General features: G+C 37.3%; 1 protein-coding gene across 1 annotated transcript in view; it reads left to right on the top strand.

Annotated features, from left to right (window-relative positions):
• Positions 1–18,190, top strand: part of LOC134657968 (snake venom 5'-nucleotidase) — a 41,094-nt gene that overhangs the window by 4,962 nt on the left and 17,942 nt on the right. Inside the window, exons 4-9 of the mRNA XM_063513574.1 lie at positions 68–154; positions 236–402; positions 1,351–1,449; positions 11,240–11,362; positions 12,794–12,959; positions 13,943–14,121. Of these exons, the coding sequence (XP_063369644.1) occupies positions 68–154; positions 236–402; positions 1,351–1,449; positions 11,240–11,362; positions 12,794–12,959; positions 13,943–14,121 (821 nt within the window). The remainder of the gene's footprint in view (positions 1–67; positions 155–235; positions 403–1,350; positions 1,450–11,239; positions 11,363–12,793; positions 12,960–13,942; positions 14,122–18,190) is intronic.

Genomic DNA, 18,190 nt, shown 5'->3' with positions numbered 1-18,190 from the left:
TATTTTGTCCCTGTCCCTTGGGTCACTATTTATAGCCACCGAAATTAGCCACAATCATTTGTTTCAGTAAGCACATATACCAAGGGAGAACAGATGGTGCCAGTTTTAAACGAAATCGGAACACATTGTGCTGTTTTTGGTAACCATGATTTTGGTAAGTGATTAAAATCGTCATTTAAGTGGCCTATTTAAATTTTACAAGAAGAAATACAATACTTATATTTTTGCGTTACAGATTTCGGCCTAGAAGTCCTCTCAGGGCTAGTCGCTCAATGCAACTTCCCCTGGCTGATGTCCAACGTGATAGACAACGAGACAGGCCGTCCCCTGGGCGACGGGCGCATCACGCACGCTCTCCTGTGCAACGGCCACAAGATCGGACTCATAGGGCTTGTGGAACAGGTGAGGATGTCCCCTGGCTGATGAATAGATAACCAGACCGGCCGTCTCCGGGGCGACGGCCGCATCACTCACGCTCTCCTGTGTAACAGGCACAAGATCGACCTCTTAGAGCTTATGGAACGGGTGAGAACGTCCCCTGGCAATAACAAGACCGACCGTCCCCTGGGCGACGGGCCCATCACTCATGCTTTCCTGTGTAACGGCCACAAGATCAAAGTTATAGGGCTTGGGAACAGGGCTATAACCGCGAAAATCGAAGTTCGTCAATTGCGAGCATTTTTCTCTGTCACTCTCATTACGTCTTGATGAGAGTAAAAGAGAAAGATCCCCGCAATTTGCGAATTTCGGTTTTGGAGGTAGGCCCTCAGGTGAGAATGTCCCCTGTTCGCAATTCTCTGAATTCCGCAACCGGTTCTCGTAAAATTTAGTGAGCAGTACCCCTAGTGTAAATTTCATTCGATAGCGTGACGTGACGTACGCGTTTGCGTTAAGTGTCATTTTGTATGAGATTTTGAGTTTCCAAAACGATCCGCTTGGCGCGCTGTTCACAATCCCATACAGCAGCGGTCGGCAACCCGCGGCCCGCGGGCCCCATGCGGCCCGTGAACCTGTCACTTGCGGCCCGCGAGCCTCCCTGGCTATTTTGTATGTAATATTGACAAACGACTAGACATTGTCTAGTCATAAATATTAACAAAGTGCGACCCGCGTCAAATTCGTTACCTATTATGTGGCCCTTGGCTGCTAAAAGGTTGCCGACCGCTGCCATACAGAAATAAATATAATAACGTTACGCTATCGAATGAAATATGTTTACTTTTCTAAACCATGATTGTACATTTATAATATTTAAGTAACTATTTAAGCGTAATGTGATTGTTTTACTTAATTTTTGGATATTTTATAATGAAATAAATTCTATCTTATCTTATCTTATTTTGTTCCCAGGAGTGGCTGGAGACGCTGGCGACGATAAACCCGGAGGAAGTGACTTTCATAGACTTTCTGCAGGCTGGGGCCAAACTGTCGGAACAACTCAAACAAGAGGTGAATTTTTAGGATTTTATGCCTCGAATGAAACGTAAAATATTATGGGATGGTTGGCGGATGGAGGCTACGCGAAATAAGTTTTTAGCAAAAAAATCATTTTTGGTACAAGCTTTTATCGCTGACTGTACTTTTCTTACGACAGACAACGAATACTCATCGAGACAATTCTAAAAACCCCTAACACAATTAGGTTGCGTTGTTTCATCACAGAGTTCCTATGGCCACCTCCTGTCTCCATCATCAGATCAACTCGATGGTACCATAATATTGCATTGTCACCCGACTTACATGTGTATGCAAAATTTCAGCTCAATCGGAAACCAGGAAGTAGATCAAATTTAACTTGCAAGATTCCATTACATAGTTACATACAGGTCGACCTAATAAAAGCTTGTTAAAAACGGAACCCTATTACTAATTCTATTAACTCACATTTATTAAGCGAAATTTCGCGATAGACCCGTCTACAAATCTATATCGTATATTTATTATTTATTTATATGTACCTATATATATTTCGACGATCTCGGAAACTGCTCTAAGGGCCCGGCCACATGTGCGCGGTGCGGCGCCGCCGCCGCCGCGCGGCGCGGCACCGCAGAAATCTGCGGCGCCGCAAACCGCTCTGCGGCGACGCCCGCCGCAACGCAAAATTTTGCGGTGCCGCGCCGCGGCGCCGCAAAGCGGTGCGCGTCGCCGCGCGCGGTGCCGCGCGCGGTGCCGCAGCGCGGTGCGCGGCGCCGCAAAGCGGTGAGTTTCGCCGCGCGCGGTGCCGCCAAGCGGCGTGCGGCGCCGCGTGCGATGCCACGCTGCATAGTAAAGAATAAAATTCGACTACCAGTTGTTTAATCAGACATGGATCCCTTCACACGTGTTCTGCTCTTGCTGTTGTTATAGCGATAGCGGTTCGCCAAAAAACGCTGTAAATTGTGTTAAAGGTATCAAAATCGGTACGATTGATCTTTAGGACATTTGAAACAATTTGACCCGAAGCACCAACAAATAAAAAAATGAGAGGAGTTATGACGTCATCTTTTTTTGTATGAAATTAAAAAAAAATTGTTTTGAAACCTATCGTGTGTAGTATTAAACGAAAGGGCTTTCTAAGACGATTCCAAAAATATATCACATCATTACATTTGAGTAATTTTTTTTTTTAATTAGAATAAAAATATTTTTTAAAACATACCAAGTTTGGGTTTCTCCAGATACAATACCGTTAAAAAAATTTTTGTTAAATATACCTCAAATTATACCTAATATCCTCATATCTAATTCTAATAAAGCAAATTTGAAAATATTTACATTTAGTATATTTGTTTTAATTTTTTCTACTCCCGTACCTTTATTTGTCATTTAAAAGGTCATCTCATACACACACCTTTAAACCCCTATGTTATAGTTGTCAAGACAAGTCTTTAGTCTATTCCCCAAAAAAGTATTTGTGCATACACGCAGTATCTTTTTGGTACTTTTACGATACTTCGTGTAATCACCACTTAAAAAATATTGTATTAAATACATTGTTGCCAACCTAATTTTAATTGATTGATGAGTACTAAGTGCATTGCTGCTAATTTACAAAATATTCATTAGGTTCTATAGTAGAAACAATAAAATTCCTTCAGAAGTCAGAAACGCGCATGTGACACCCGTAATATAGCAAGATCCATAGACTACGAACACCGCTTAGCGTTGCTTGTTAGTCTCCATAGGCTACTGTGGCCAAAATCGAGAAAAAAAAAACTATCCAAAATTGTAATTTAACTAAGAGCAAGTACCAGGGCATCACGAGTTACTAGAAGGTGTCGCTGACCATCCGGCCGTGGGGCGCGGGGCGCGGTGGCCGGGTCGCGTATCTTAGCTGTATACTTTTGGTTTGTTTACCTACATATATGTCCTATATGATTCCACTTGTTTAAAGTATTATTTTTGTTGAATGAAAAATATTTGTTAAATTTACAATTTTTAATATTTAAAGGTGAGATTTTTCAGTTAATTCTTACATAAATAATTTTTACTACGAATTATAGATTCCGAGATATAAGCGACTTTCTGGAAAACCGTTATACTTATATTAATTTTATGCTTTCTATTTAAATATTTAATTGAGAAATTCATAGATCACACTTTGTAAAATTGAAAAATTAAAAAAAAGTACTTCATGTAATTATTTTCAAAATTGCTTTCTTAGTGTTAGATACCTAATATCCTCGTAGGATATTAGGTATAATTTGAGGTATATTTTACAAAAAAATATTGAACGGTATTGTATCTGGAGAAGCCCAAACTTGGTATGTTTTGAAAATTATTTTTATTATAATTAAAAAAAAGCGGCCAAGTGCGAGCCGGACTCGCCCATGAAGGGTTCCGTATTTAGGCGATTTATGACGTATTAAAAAAAACTACTTGCTAGATCTCGTTCAAACCAATTTTCGGTTGAAGTTTACATGGTAATGTACATCATATATTTTTTTTAGTTTTATCATTCTCTTATTTTAGAAGTTAGGGGGGGGGGGACACACATTTTACCACTTTGGAAGTGTCTCTCGCGCAAACTATTCAGTTTAGAAAAAAATGATATTAGAAACCTCAATATCATTTTTGAAGACCTATCCATAGATACCCCACACGTATGGGTTTGATGAAAAAAAAAATTTTTGAGTTTCAGTTCGAAGTATGGGGAACCCCAAAAATTTATTGTGCTTTTTCTATTTTTGTGTGAAAATCTTAATGCGGTTCACAGAATACATCTACTTACCAAGTTTCAACAGTATAGTTCTTATAGTTTCGGAGAAAAGTGGCTGTGACATACGGACGGACAGACAGACGGACAGACAGACAGACAGACAGACAGACATGACGAATCTATAAGGCTTCCGTTTTTTGCCATTTGGCTACGGAACCCTAAAAACCGGCCAAGTGCGAGTCGGACTCGCGTTCCAAGGGTTCCGCGCATTACACAATTTTTAACAATATGTTTTGTTTAATGAAAAGTCAGTAAAATGTCTTTAAAAAACCCGTAGGGGCCGGATCAAAAACTAAGTACTTAAGTCCGACTCACGCTTGACTGCATATTTCTAATAGGTTTTCCTGTCATTTATAGGTAAAGAACTATTTAGTGTATTTTTTCAATATTGTAGACCCAGTACCTAGTTTCAGAGATAAGGGGGGGAAAGGGTCATTTTTTGCCTATTTTCTTGAATAACTGCTAAACTATTTATCTTAAAATGATCATTCCAAAGTTTAATTAATAATTAAATTAATAAACTTTATTTTGAAACACTTTTAGGTACAGAAATTTACAAACTTTTCTCAAAATGAGCTCTTTCATTTGATATGTAACACGATATCTTAGTTTGAAAAACTTTATTTTTTAATTTGCTCTTTTACCTCCCAAAAGTGGCCTACATATTTAAAATTCATTTGTTTACGTTACATATATGTCCGTCTTTGGGTCACAAACTTACATAGGTATGTGTGCCAAATTTTAACTTCATTAAAAGTGAGAAAAATGTTTTTAAAAACCCCGTAGGGGTCGGATCAAAATCTAAGTACTTAAGTCCGACTCACGCTCGACTGCACATTTCTAATAGGTTTTCCTGTCATCTATAGGTAAAGAACTATTTAGTGTAATTTTTTCAAAATTTTAGTCCAGTACTTTCAGAGATAAAGGGGAGGAATGGTAATTTTTTGCCTATTTTCTTGAATAACTGCTAAACTATTTATCTTAAAATTATAAAAAAAATATATTTGAGATTCTCAAAATGAGCTCTTTCATTTGATACACACACGATATATTTTGAATAACTTTATTTTTTTATTTGCTCTTTTACCCCCTAAAAGTGGCCTCCATATTTAAAATTCATTTGTGTACGTTACATGTCCGTCTTTTGATCACAAACTTACATATGTGTGCCAAATTTCAACTTATTGAAAAGTGAGTAAAATGTCTTTAAAAAACCCGTAGGGGTCGGATCAAAAACTAGTACTTAAGTCCGACTCACGCTTGACTGCACATTTCTAATAGGTTTTCCTGTCATCTATAGGTTAAGAACTATTTAGTGTGTTTTTTTCATTATTTTAGACCTAGTAGTTTCAGAGTTAAAGGGGGGAATGGTCATTTTTTGCCTATTTTCTTGAATAACTGCTAAACTATTTATCTTAAAATTAATAAAAATATATATTTGAGATTCTCAAAATGAGCTCTTTCATTTGATACATACACGATATATTTTGAATAACTTTATTTTTTTATTTGCTCTTTTACCCCCCAAAAGTGGCCTCCATATATAAAATTCATTTGTGTACGTTACATGTCCGTCTTTGGATCACAAACTTACATATGTGTGCCAAATTTCAACTTTATTGGTCCAGTAGTTTCGGAGAAAATAGGCTGTGACAGACGGACGGACGGACAGACAGACGCACCAGTGATCCTATAAGGGTTCCGTTTTTTCCTTTTGACAAAAAAAAGCTAACTCATCTCGTTTTTTTTTAATGGTGCTTCGGGTCAAATCGCTTTGCGGCGCCGCAGCGCGGCACCGCAAAATTTTGCGTTGCGGCGGGCGTCGCCGCAGAGCGGTTTGCGGCGCCGCAGATTTCTGATTTCTGATTTGTATGGAATTTAAAAAAAACTGTTTTGAAACCTATCGTGTGTGGTATTAAACGAAAGGGCTTTCTGAGCCGATTCCAAAAATATCATATCATTATATTTTAGTCATTTTTTTTAGGGTTCCGTACCTCAAAAGAAAAAAACGGAACCCTTATAGGATCACTCGTGCGTCTGTCTGTCCGTCCGTCCGTCTGTCACAGCCTATTTTCTCCGAAACTACTGGACCAATAAAGTTGAAATTTGGCACACATATGTAAGTTTGTGACCTAAAGACGAAGATGTAACGTAAATAAATGAATTTTAAATATGAAGGCCACTTTTGGGGGGTAAAATAGAAATTTAAAAATAAAGTTTTTCAAACTATATCGTGTTACATATCAAATGAAAGAGCTCATTTTGAGAATCTCAAATATATTTTTTTATTATTTTAAGATAAATAGTTTAGCAGTTATTCAAGAAAATAGGCAAAAAAATACCATTCCCCCCCTTTATCTCTGAAACTACTAGGTCTAAAATAATGAAAAAAATACACTAAATAGTTCTTAACCTATAGATGATAGGAAAACCTATTAGAAATGTGCAGTCAAGCGTGAGTCGGACTTAAGTACTAGTTTTTGATCCGACCCCTACGGGTTTTTTAAAGACATTTTACTCACTTTTCAATAAGTTGAAATTTGGCACACATATGTAAGTTTGTGATCCAAAGACGGACATGTAACGTACACAAATGAATTTTAAATATGGAGGCCACTTTTGGGGGGTAAAAGAGCAAATAAAAAAATAAAGTTATTCAAAATATATCGTGTGTGTATCAAATGAAAGAGCTCATTTTGAGAATCTCAAATATATTTTTTTTTATAATTTTAAGATAAATAGTTTAGCAGTTATTCAAGAAAATAGGCAAAAAATTACCATTCCTCCCCTTTATCTCTGAAAGTACTGGACTAAAATTTTGAAAAAATTACACTAAATAGTTATTTACCTATAGATGACAGGAAAACCTATTAGAAATGTGCAGTCGAGCGTGAGCCGGACTTAAGTACTTAGATTTTGATCCGACCCCTACGGGGTTTTTAAAGACATTTTACTCACTTTTAATGAAGTTATAATTTGGCACACATACCTATGTAAGTTTGTGACCCAAAGACGGACATATATGTAACGTTAACAAATGAATTTTAAATATGTAGGCCACTTTTGGGAGGTAAAAGAGCAAATAAAAAAATAAAGTTATTCAAAATATATCGTGTGTGTATCAAATGAAAGAGCTCATTTTGAGAAAAGTTTGTAAATTTCTGTACCTAAAAGTGTTTCAAAATAAAGTTTATTAATTTAATTATTAATTAAACTTTGGAATGATCATTTTAAGATAAATAGTTTAGCAGTTATTCAAGAAAATAGGCAAAAAATGACCCTTTCCCCCCCTTATCTCTGAAACTAGGTACTGGGTCTAAAATATTGAAAAAAATACACTAAATAGTTCTTAACCTATAGATGACAGGAAAACCTATTAGAAATGTGCAGTCAAGCGTGAGTCGGACTTAAGTACTAGTTTTTGATCCGACCCCTACGGGTTTTTTAAAGACATTTTACTCACTTTTCAATAAGTTGAAATTTGGCACACATATGTAAGTTTGTGATCCAAAGACGGACATGTAACGTACACAACTGAATTTTTAATATGGAGGCCACTTTTTGGGGGTAAAAGAGCAAATAAAAAAATAAAGTTATTCAAAATATATCGTGTGTGTATCAAATGAAAGAGCTCATTTTGAGAATCTCAAATATATTTTTTTTATAATTTTAAGATAAATAGTTTAGCAGTTATTCAAGAAAATAGGCAAAAAATTACCATTCCTCCCCTTTATCTCTGAAAGTACTGGACTAAAATTTTGAAAAAATTACACTAAATAGTTCTTTACCTATAGATGACAGGAAAACCTATTAGAAATGTGCAGTCGAGCGTGAGTCGGACTTAAGTACTTAGATTTTGATCCGACCCCTACGGGGTTTTTAAAGACATTTTACTCACTTTTAATGAAGTTAAAATTTGGCACACATACCTATGTAAGTTTGTGACCCAAAGACGGACATATATGTAACGTAAACAAATGAATTTTAAATATGTAGGCCACTTTTGGGAGGTAAAAGAGCAAATTAAAAAATAAAGTTTTTCAAACTAAGATATCGTGTTACATATCAAATGAAAGAGCTCATTTTGAGAAAAGTTTGTAAATTTCTGTACCTAAAAGTGTTTCAAAATAAAGTTTATTAATTTAATTATTAATTAAACTTTGGAATGATCATTTTAAGATAAATAGTTTAGCAGTTATTCAAGAAAATAGGCAAAAAATGACCCTTTCCCCCCCTTATCTCTGAAACTAGGTACTGGGTCTACAATATTGAAAAAATACACTAAATAGTTCTTTACCTATAAATGACAGGAAAACCTATTAGAAATATGCAGTCAAGCGTGAGTCGGACTTAAGTACTTAGTTTTTGATCCGGCCCCTACGGGTTTTTTAAAGACATTTTACTGACTTTTCATTAAACAAAACATATTGTTAAAAATTGTGTAATGCGCGGAACCCTTGGAACGCGAGTCCGACTCGCACTTGGCCGGTTTTTAGGGTTCCGTAGCCAAATGGCAAAAAACGGAAGCCTTATAGATTCGTCATGTCTGTCTGTCTGTCTGTCTGTCTGTCCGTCTGTCTGTCCGTCCGTATGTCACAGCCACTTTTCTCCGAAACTATAAGAACTATACTGTTGAAACTTGGTAAGTAGATGTATTCTGTGAACCGCATTAAGATTTTCACACAAAAATAGAAAAAGCACAATAAATTTTTGGGGTTCCCCATACTTCGAACTGAAACTCAAAAATTTTTTTTTTCATCAAACCCATACGTGTGGGGTATCTATGGATAGGTCTTCAAAAATGATATTGAGGTTTCTAATATCATTTTTTTCTAAACTGAATAGTTTGCGCGAGAGACACTTCCAAAGTGGTAAAATGTGTGTCCCCCCCCCCCCCCTAACTTCTAAAATAAGAGAATGATAAAACTAAAAAAAATATATGATGTACATTACCATGTAAACTTCAACCGAAAATTGGTTTGAACGAGATCTAGCAAGTAGTTTTTTTTAATACGTCATAAATCGCCTAAATACGGAACCCTTCATGGGCGAGTCCGGCTCGCACTTGGCCGCTTTTTTTTAATTATAATAAAAATAATTTTCAAAACATACCAAGTTTGGGCTTCTCCAGATACAATACCGTTCAATATTTTTTTGTAAAATATACCTCAAATTATACCTAATATCCTACGAGGATATTAGGTATCTAACACTAAGAAAGCAATTTTGAAAATAATTACATGAAGTACTTTTTTTTAATTTTTCAATTTTACAAAGTGTGATCTATGAATTTCTCAATTAAATATTTAAATAGAAAGCATAAAATTAATATAAGTATAACGGTTTTCCAGAAAGTCGCTTATATCTCGGAATCTATAATTCGTAGTAAAAATTATTTATGTAAGAATTAACTGAAAAATCTCACCTTTAAATATTAAAAATTGTAAATTTAACAAATATTTTTCATTCAACAAAAATAATACTTTAAACAAGTGGAATCATATAGGACATATATGTAGGTAAACAAACCAAAAGTATACAGCTAAGATACGCGACCCGGCCACCGCGCCCCGCGCCCCACGGCCGGATGGTCAGCGACACCTTCTAGTAACTCGTGAGGCCCTGGTACTTGCTCTTAGTTAAATTACAATTTTGGATAGTTTTTTTTTCTCGATTTTGGCCACAGTAGCCTATGGAGACTAACAAGCAACGCTAAGCGGTGTTCGTAGTCTATGGATCTTGCTATATTACGGGTGTCACATGCGCGTTTCTGACTTCTGAAGGAATTTTATTGTTTCTACTATAGAACCTAATGAATATTTTGTAAATTAGCAGCAATGCACTTAGTACTCATCAATCAATTAAAATTAGGTTGGCAACAATGTATTTAATACAATATTTTTTAAGTGGTGATTACACGAAGTATCGTAAAAGTACCAAAAAGATACTGCGTGTATGCACAAATACTTTTTTGGGGAATAGACTAAAGACTTGTCTTGACAACTATAACATAGGGGTTTAAAGGTGTATGAGATGACCTTTTAAATGACAAATAAAGGTACGGGAGTAGAAAAAATTAAAACAAATATACTAAATGTAAATATTTTCAAAATTGCTTTATTAGAATTAGATATGAGGATATTAGGTATAATTTGAGGTATATTTAACAAAAAAATTTTTAACGGTATTGTATCTGGAGAAACCCAAACTTGGTATGTTTTAAAAAATATTTTTATTATAATTAAAAAAAAATTACTCAAATGTAATGATGTGATATATTTTTGGAATCGTCTTAGAAAGCCCTTTCGTTTAATACTACACACGATAGGTTTCTAAACAATTTTTTTTTAATTTCATACAAAAAAAGATGACGTCATAACTCCTCTCGTTTTTTTATTTGTTGGTGCTTCGGGTCAAATTGTTTCAAATGTCCTAAAGATCAATCGTACCGATTTTGATACCTTTAACACCATTTACAGCGTTTTTTGGCGAACCGCTATCGCTATAACAACAGCAAGAGCAGAACACGTGTGAAGGGATCCATGTCTGATTAAACAACTGGTAGTCGAATTTTATTCTTTACTATGCAGCGTGGCATCGCACGCGGCGCCGCACGCCGCTTGGCGGCACCGCGCGCGGCGAAACTCACCGCTTTGCGGCACCGCGCGCGGCGCCGCGCACCGCGCTGCGGCACCGCGCGCGGCACCGCGCGCGGCGACGCGCACCGCTTTGCGGCGCCGCGGCGCGGCACCGCAAAATTTTGCGTTGCGGCGGGCGTCGCCGCAGAGCGGTTTGCGGCGCCGCAGATTTCTGCGGTGCCGCGCCGCGAGGCGGCGGCGGCGCCGCACCGCGCACATGTGGCCGGGCCCTAAAGATTTCGATGAACTTTGCTTTGCTATATGGGGGGTTTCGGGGGCGAGAAATCGATCTAGCTAGGTCTTATCACTGGGAAAACGCGCATTTGTAAGTTTTAATATGTTTTCCAAGCAAAGTTGAGTCTCCCAGATATTTTAATAAAAGTTTTTTTTTTGTCCACAGGGTTGCGAGTACGTGATAGCCCTCACACACATGCGGACCCCGAACGATATAAAACTGGCGGAGGGCAACACTGAGATAGACCTCATACTGGGCGGGCACGACCACGTTTATGAGGTTATTGAGGTGAGATAATGAAGCTATTTACGCAACACTGAGCTAGACCTCATACTGGGCGGGCACGACCACGTTTATGAGGTTATTGAGGTGAGATAACGAAGCTATTTATGCAACACGGAGATATACCTCATACTGGGCGGGCACGACCACGTTTATGAGGTTATTGAGGTGAGATAATGAAGCTATTTATGCAACACTGAGATAGACCTCATACTGGGCGGGAACGACCACGTTTATGAGGTTATTGAGGTGAGATAATGAAGCTATTTACGCAACACTGAGATAGACCCCATACTGGGCGGGCACGACCACGTTTATGAGGTTATTGAGGTGAGATAATGAAGCTATTTACGCAACACTGAGATAGACCTCATACTGGGAGGTCACGGCCACGTTTATTAGGTTATTGAGGTGAGATAATGAAGCTATTTACGCAACACTGAGATAGACCTCATACTGGGCGGGCACGACCACGTTTATGAGGTTATTGAGGTTAGATAATGAAGCTATTTACGCAACACTGAGATAGACCTCATACTGGGCGGGCACGACCACGTTTATGAGGTTATTGAGGTTAGATAATGAAGCTATTTACGCAACACTGAGATAGACCTCATACTGGGCGGGCACGACCACTTTTATGAGGTTATTGAGGTGAGACGATATTATTTAATGTCATCTCTCATACTCATACTCATTCTTTATTGGTAATAGACTAACCGCCGTAATAGACTAAACTTTAAGGGCCTGATTTAGTTAAATTATGTTTATCCCTTTCTTATAAATACATTAGTCAGAATGACAGATAAGGACAAACGATTATTAGCTAATTGGGGTTTGTAGCGCGTTTATGAATAAAGGGGTTAGAGGGTACAACCAAACGGAGTAGCCATTAAACTCTGTCGAAAATAGGCGGCCAATGGTCATACACAATGTATGGACCACAGACAAGACATCCTCTAGACTGAGCATAGTAACGCTACCCCCTCTGCCACTATATACGGTAGTTTTACTCCATCTTCGAGTCAAAGTGTCAGAATCCCGTGCCGTGATTGGCCCGTGTGTTTGAACTTGAACTCGCTCACCTCGTCCCCCGCACCCCCGTATTTTTGGCAGCATCGGTTTCATGAAATAATTGCTCTAAACTCCGTCTAGAGGATTCCTAGTCTATGGTATGGACTGATGTTTATCTGACATGGCTATTTTTACGTTACGCATACATTTCACGTGGCCCGTACGTACGTATTCGTTTCATTTGGAAAATTAAACGAAACAAAGCAAAAGCGACTCTGTTCCAATTAACATGGTTTAAATTACATCGAACTGAAGAAGTACTGTAATTGGGCCTTAGGAGGCTATGGTTTACGAAGGGTGCTAGTGCTGCACTCTGGCGGCAGAAAATTGCATTAATATTTAACTTATTTTTACCCACATCAGGTAAACAACAAATACATAGTCAAGAGTGGCACAGACTTCCGCCAGTTCTCTAAGATTAATATCAGCTTCGGGCCCGATTCGACCCGTGTCGACATTGCCGATGTCCATGTCACGAGCGCATTCCCCGAGGACCCCGTGCTTAAGGCCAAGACAGACAAGTACTCAGGTAAGCGCCGCTTGCACCATCCCACTGACCCGGGGTTAAGCGGTAAACCGTTAACCCAAGTCAAAGACGAGTTTTTTAATACCAAAAAGAATCGGGTATTTGACTGTATTTAAAAGAAATTATTTTACACCATGCAAGAAATAAAGCACCAGAAGATTAATAGAGAAACGTAAACAGCAGTTATTTTTAGACAAAACTTCATCAAAAATGCCCAAAAATTGCGTTACGTAATACTTGAACGCTCCCCTACCCCCCCTACCCTACCCTACACTATTATAAGTTAAATTATTTTTCACCTCAGCAGCTCGAACAAGGGTACTTTGCTACTTAAAAACAGTGAGCAAAATCGCATTTTGCTCACTGAGTGAGACAAAATGAGCAAAATGCGATTTTGCTCACTGTTTTTAAGTAGCAAAGTACCAGGGGTTCGAGCTGCTGAGGTGAAAACTTAATTGTTGGTATATCTTAAGAAAACATGAGTGAATAGAGGAGGAATACATTTTTCACCTCAGCAGCTCGAACAAGGGTACTTTGCTACTTAAAAACAGTGAGCAAAATCGCATTTTGCTCACTGAGTGAGACAAAATGAGCAAAATGCAATTTTGCTCACTCAGTGAGCAAAATGCGATTTTGCTCACTGTTTTTAAGTAGCAAAGTACCCTTGTTCGAGCTGCTGAGGTGAAAATGTAATTGTTGGTATATCTTAAGAAAACATGAGTGAATAGAGGTAAGTGATGAAGAAGGAATACATTTTTCGGGTTCTCTAATATGTTCTCACTGCTGAGGTGAAAAGTTTTGTGAACTACACGAGATCAAAGTTATTTCCATCTCGTGCGCTTTTGAGTCCCTTACTACGCTCAAGATTCTAAATTAGAAGTATAGAATCTTTCGCTTGCACGGGACTCAAAATAAGCACTCGAAGAAATATCAAACTTTGATCTCTTCTTGTACAAATAACTATTATAATACGTTGAATTTCGCAGCAATGATCGAAGGCAAAATGGACGAAGTTCTGGGCAAGTTCTGCGTCCCTCTAGAAGGAAGGTTCTCCTGCATCCGACGGCAGGAGTGCAACCTCGGCAACTGGATCTGCGACGTGCTGCTGGCGGCCACGGGAGCCGACCTGGTGCTGCTTAACTCGGGCACTTTTAGATCTGATCAGGTATTATTTAATTTTAACCGTGTAAACCAGGGATGTTGCGAATATCCGCATCCGCATCCGCAACCGCGGAACTTCCGCATTATTTTCAACATCCGCATCCGCATAAAATCGATGCGGATTTAATGCGGATGCGGATGTGGAACAGTTCGGTACAGGAACGTCTTAGCATAGGCGTAAGTGCTAGACTGCTAGGTAATTTAGTCATTAGCCAAAAAAACCTATTAGAAATTAGCAGTCAAGCGTGAGTGGGACTTAATGTACGGAACCCTTGGAACGCGAGTCCGACTCGCACTTGGCCGGTTTTTTGAAATAAAAATGACTAAAATGTAATATTTGACGTTTTTTATGTACCTATCTTGACATCCGCATCCGCATCCGCGGATGTGAGCCTTTAAAAATCCGCATCCGCATCCGCGGATGTCAAAAAATCGGCATCCGCAACATCCCTGGTGTAAACTACAGTAGGGTCCTATCTAAATTGGTTGTACCATACTTACGCTATGGAGTGTCCAATTTAGCTAGAACCCTATATGGCGTAACAATTGCGGAGCGTGAGTGTAGATACTTAACTTTTTATTACAAGCTTTTTAGGGTTCCATACCCTATTACATACTAAGAATCCACTGTCCGTCTGTCTGACGGAAAATTCAAATAGTTTATTTCGTAGCCAATAGTTTTCTAGACACTAATGATAGTAATGAAACTGACAGGACTCTTAAATCTAGCGTAATTTTAAGTACAATTAGAACTTTACATCAAAACATTGCAGGTCTTTGTAATAAATTGGACACAATTGAATTAGCTTTAAAAGAGTTATCCAACAAGGGCAAAGAGGTCGATATCATATGTTTTAGCGAGACTTTTGTTAAGAAAGGGTCCGAAAGCAATATTAAATTGAGCAACTATCAATTGGCTGCATCTTTTGGTAGGGAAAATAGTAGAGGGGGAACTTGTATTTTAGTCCACAAAATGTTCAATTTCAAACCAGTACCTATTCCAACAGAGTTAGCAATGAAATTCAATTTTGAATGCTGTGGCGTAGAAGTAACTGGCCTAAATATCCTAGTTTTTTGTATATACAGAGTACCTTATAGAGATAAATCGCATATACAATTATTTATGAATAGTTTGGAAAAATTACTTCACTTTACTACGGAAAAATATAAACGAAAAAAAATTATAATTTGCGGTGATTGGAATTTGGACATACTGAAAGATGATCTAACTACAAAAGAACTATTAGGTATATTGCACAGTTATGATTTTAAAACACACATAAAGTCTCCAACCAGACAAAACTCGTGTATAGACCAAATAGCGTGTAATATTAAAAATGCAGACTCAGAACTAGCATACCTAGGATTATCAGACCATGAAACAGCGCAAATATTAGAAGTGAATGCATATAAACAAAGGGCAATAACCACATGGTTCGAATATAAAAGAGACTACAGTAAGGATAATCTGCAAAAGTTTTCCAATTATATCTCAATGTTATCTTTTAATGATGTTTACAAGTCACAATCGGCTCCAGAAGCATTTAAAAATTTCTACGATATCTTCATTTTATTTTACAAATTATGCTTTCCAATTATCAAAGTAAAAATAAATAATCGACCTAGGAAAATTAAGTGGTTAACGCCAGGTTTAAAAAAGTCTAGTAAAACCAAACGGAACTTATATTTCAAATATAGAACATCTGGGAGTAGCAATAAAACAAGCAAACTTAAGTTTGACCATTACAATCGTGTGTTTAAATCGTGTAAACGTAGAGCACAGCAGATTTGCAATAATAAGTTCATACAAAGTAACAAAAATAAATGTCGCGCAACTTGGAAAACAATTTCAACGTCCATATCAAATGACCTTTTCAAACACGAAATTAATCACATAAATTTTGAAAATAAATCTCACAGAGATCCGGGTGAAATATGTAACTGCTTTAACAAATATCTCATAGATCAAACAGATATTAAACGGTCAAAACCATCTGATGTAAAACTGGATAGCTCCTTGTACAACACAAAAACGATCTTCTTGAGGCCTACAAAAGAGCAGGAAGTTTATAAAATTATTATGTCCTTAAAGAACACCAGAACAACAGGTCATGATGAGATTACAACAATGGTTCTTAAGTTATGTGCTGACACAATCTGCCGACCGCTATCACATGTAATTAATTTATCTTTTACGGATGGAGTCTTTCCCGCTGAATTAAAACTATCGATAGTGAAGCCACTGTTTAAGAAGGGGGACAAGTCAGACCCAGCCAATTATAGACCCATAACCATGATACCTATTTTGTCCAAAGTATTTGAAAAATGTATATTAAATAGACTAAATGAATTTCTTGACAAATACAACATTTTAACATCAAAGCAATTCGGGTTCCGGAAAGGAAAATCAACTACACTGGCCGGGTTTAATTTAGTAAAAACTGTTACAGAATGTTTAAATAGCAAACACCCAATAATGGCTCTTTTTTTAGATCTAAGTAAAGCGTTCGATATTGTTGACCATTCAATACTTACAAAAAAGTTAGAAACATGCGGAATAAGAGGTAAAGCGCTTGACTGGATAGAAAGTTATGTAAGGGGAAGAACGCAATACACGGAAATTGAAAAAATAGCTAGAATAAATGATACCACCCTTATAAGAAAAAAATATAGGTCCGGTGTATTGATGAACAAAACTGGTGTCCCTCAAGGAAGCATTCTCGGACCGCTGCTATTCTTAATAGCAATTAATGATTTCCCAAAGGCCATAATACAAGATTGCATAATTTTCGCTGACGACACTACTCTTATAATAAAAGACGATAGCAAGAATCATACCAGTCTTGAATCAATAGCGAACAATACATTAGCAGATGCAATTCAATGGTTTGAAAAGAACAATCTTAAAATTAATATAACAAAAACTCAAGCCATGAATTTCTGTTCTTATAATTCAAGTCCATTGCCGTTACAAATCAAATATGATAATTTAATTATAGAGATGGTCGACAGGGTTACGTTTTTGGGTTTTAATATCGATACTCATTTAAACTGGAAAATTCATGTTGATCAAGTTTGCAAAAAACTAGACCGATTTATCTTTGCGCTCAAAAAACTAAGGCAAACGGTGTCAGTTGATGCGGCCATAATAGCATATCATGGTTACGTCTCCTCGGTGTTGAACTATGGATTACTGTTATGGGGAAATTCCGTGGACTCCGACCGGGCATTTATAATTCAAAAACGATGTATAAGAGCGCTAGATAACGCATGGTTTCTAGAGAGCTGCAGACCTCTATTTAAGAAATTTAATATTCTTCCACTTCCGTGTCTCTATATCAGAGACGCATGTCTCCACGTTAAGAACAACCCCTCTCACTTTGTCAATCGTTGCGATTTTAGTACAAGACATACACGGGCACAATATCAAAACCTTTTACATCAACCTTCCTGCCAAACAGCCATTTATAAAAAAAACTGCTACTACATGTGTATAGTCCTTTACAATAGCCTGCCGGAACACTTAAAATTAGAAAATAATACTTCATTTAAAACTAAATTATCAAAATGGCTACAAGACAAATGTTTTTATAGCGTTAAAGAGTATTTGACATGTGAAATTTAGATAATAGTGAAATTGTAATTGTTCGTAATTTAGATTAATATTTTATCCAGTATTCGTATGTAGTTGTTTGTCATTTTAATATTATATTTTAGTTTAGAATTTGTAGTGACATGTTATTGAATAATAATGAAGGTGTAAATAATTTGCACGCCTGCATGCAGGTTGAATATGCATGGACGTAAACTTAACCATAAGATTTTGCCTTGTACCATATTCTAGCAAATAAAGATATTTTTGATTTTTTGATTTTGATTTTGTCTGTCACCAGCTGTATCTCATGAGTCTCATGACCCGTCATAGCTAAACAGTTGTAATTTTCACAGATGATGTATTTCTGTTGCCGCTGTAACAACAAATACGGAACCCTCGGTGGGCGAGTCCGACTCGCACATGTCCGGTTTTATTATTAACTTGCAATGTACCTAAAGTCTATTTTTTTATTCGGTAG

Source organism: Cydia amplana, chromosome 21, assembly GCF_948474715.1.
Source record: "Cydia amplana chromosome 21, ilCydAmpl1.1, whole genome shotgun sequence".
NCBI lineage: Eukaryota > Metazoa > Arthropoda > Insecta > Lepidoptera > Tortricidae > Cydia > Cydia amplana.
Note: the sequence above shows the minus strand (reverse complement) of the source record. Positions and strands in the feature narration are given on the sequence as shown.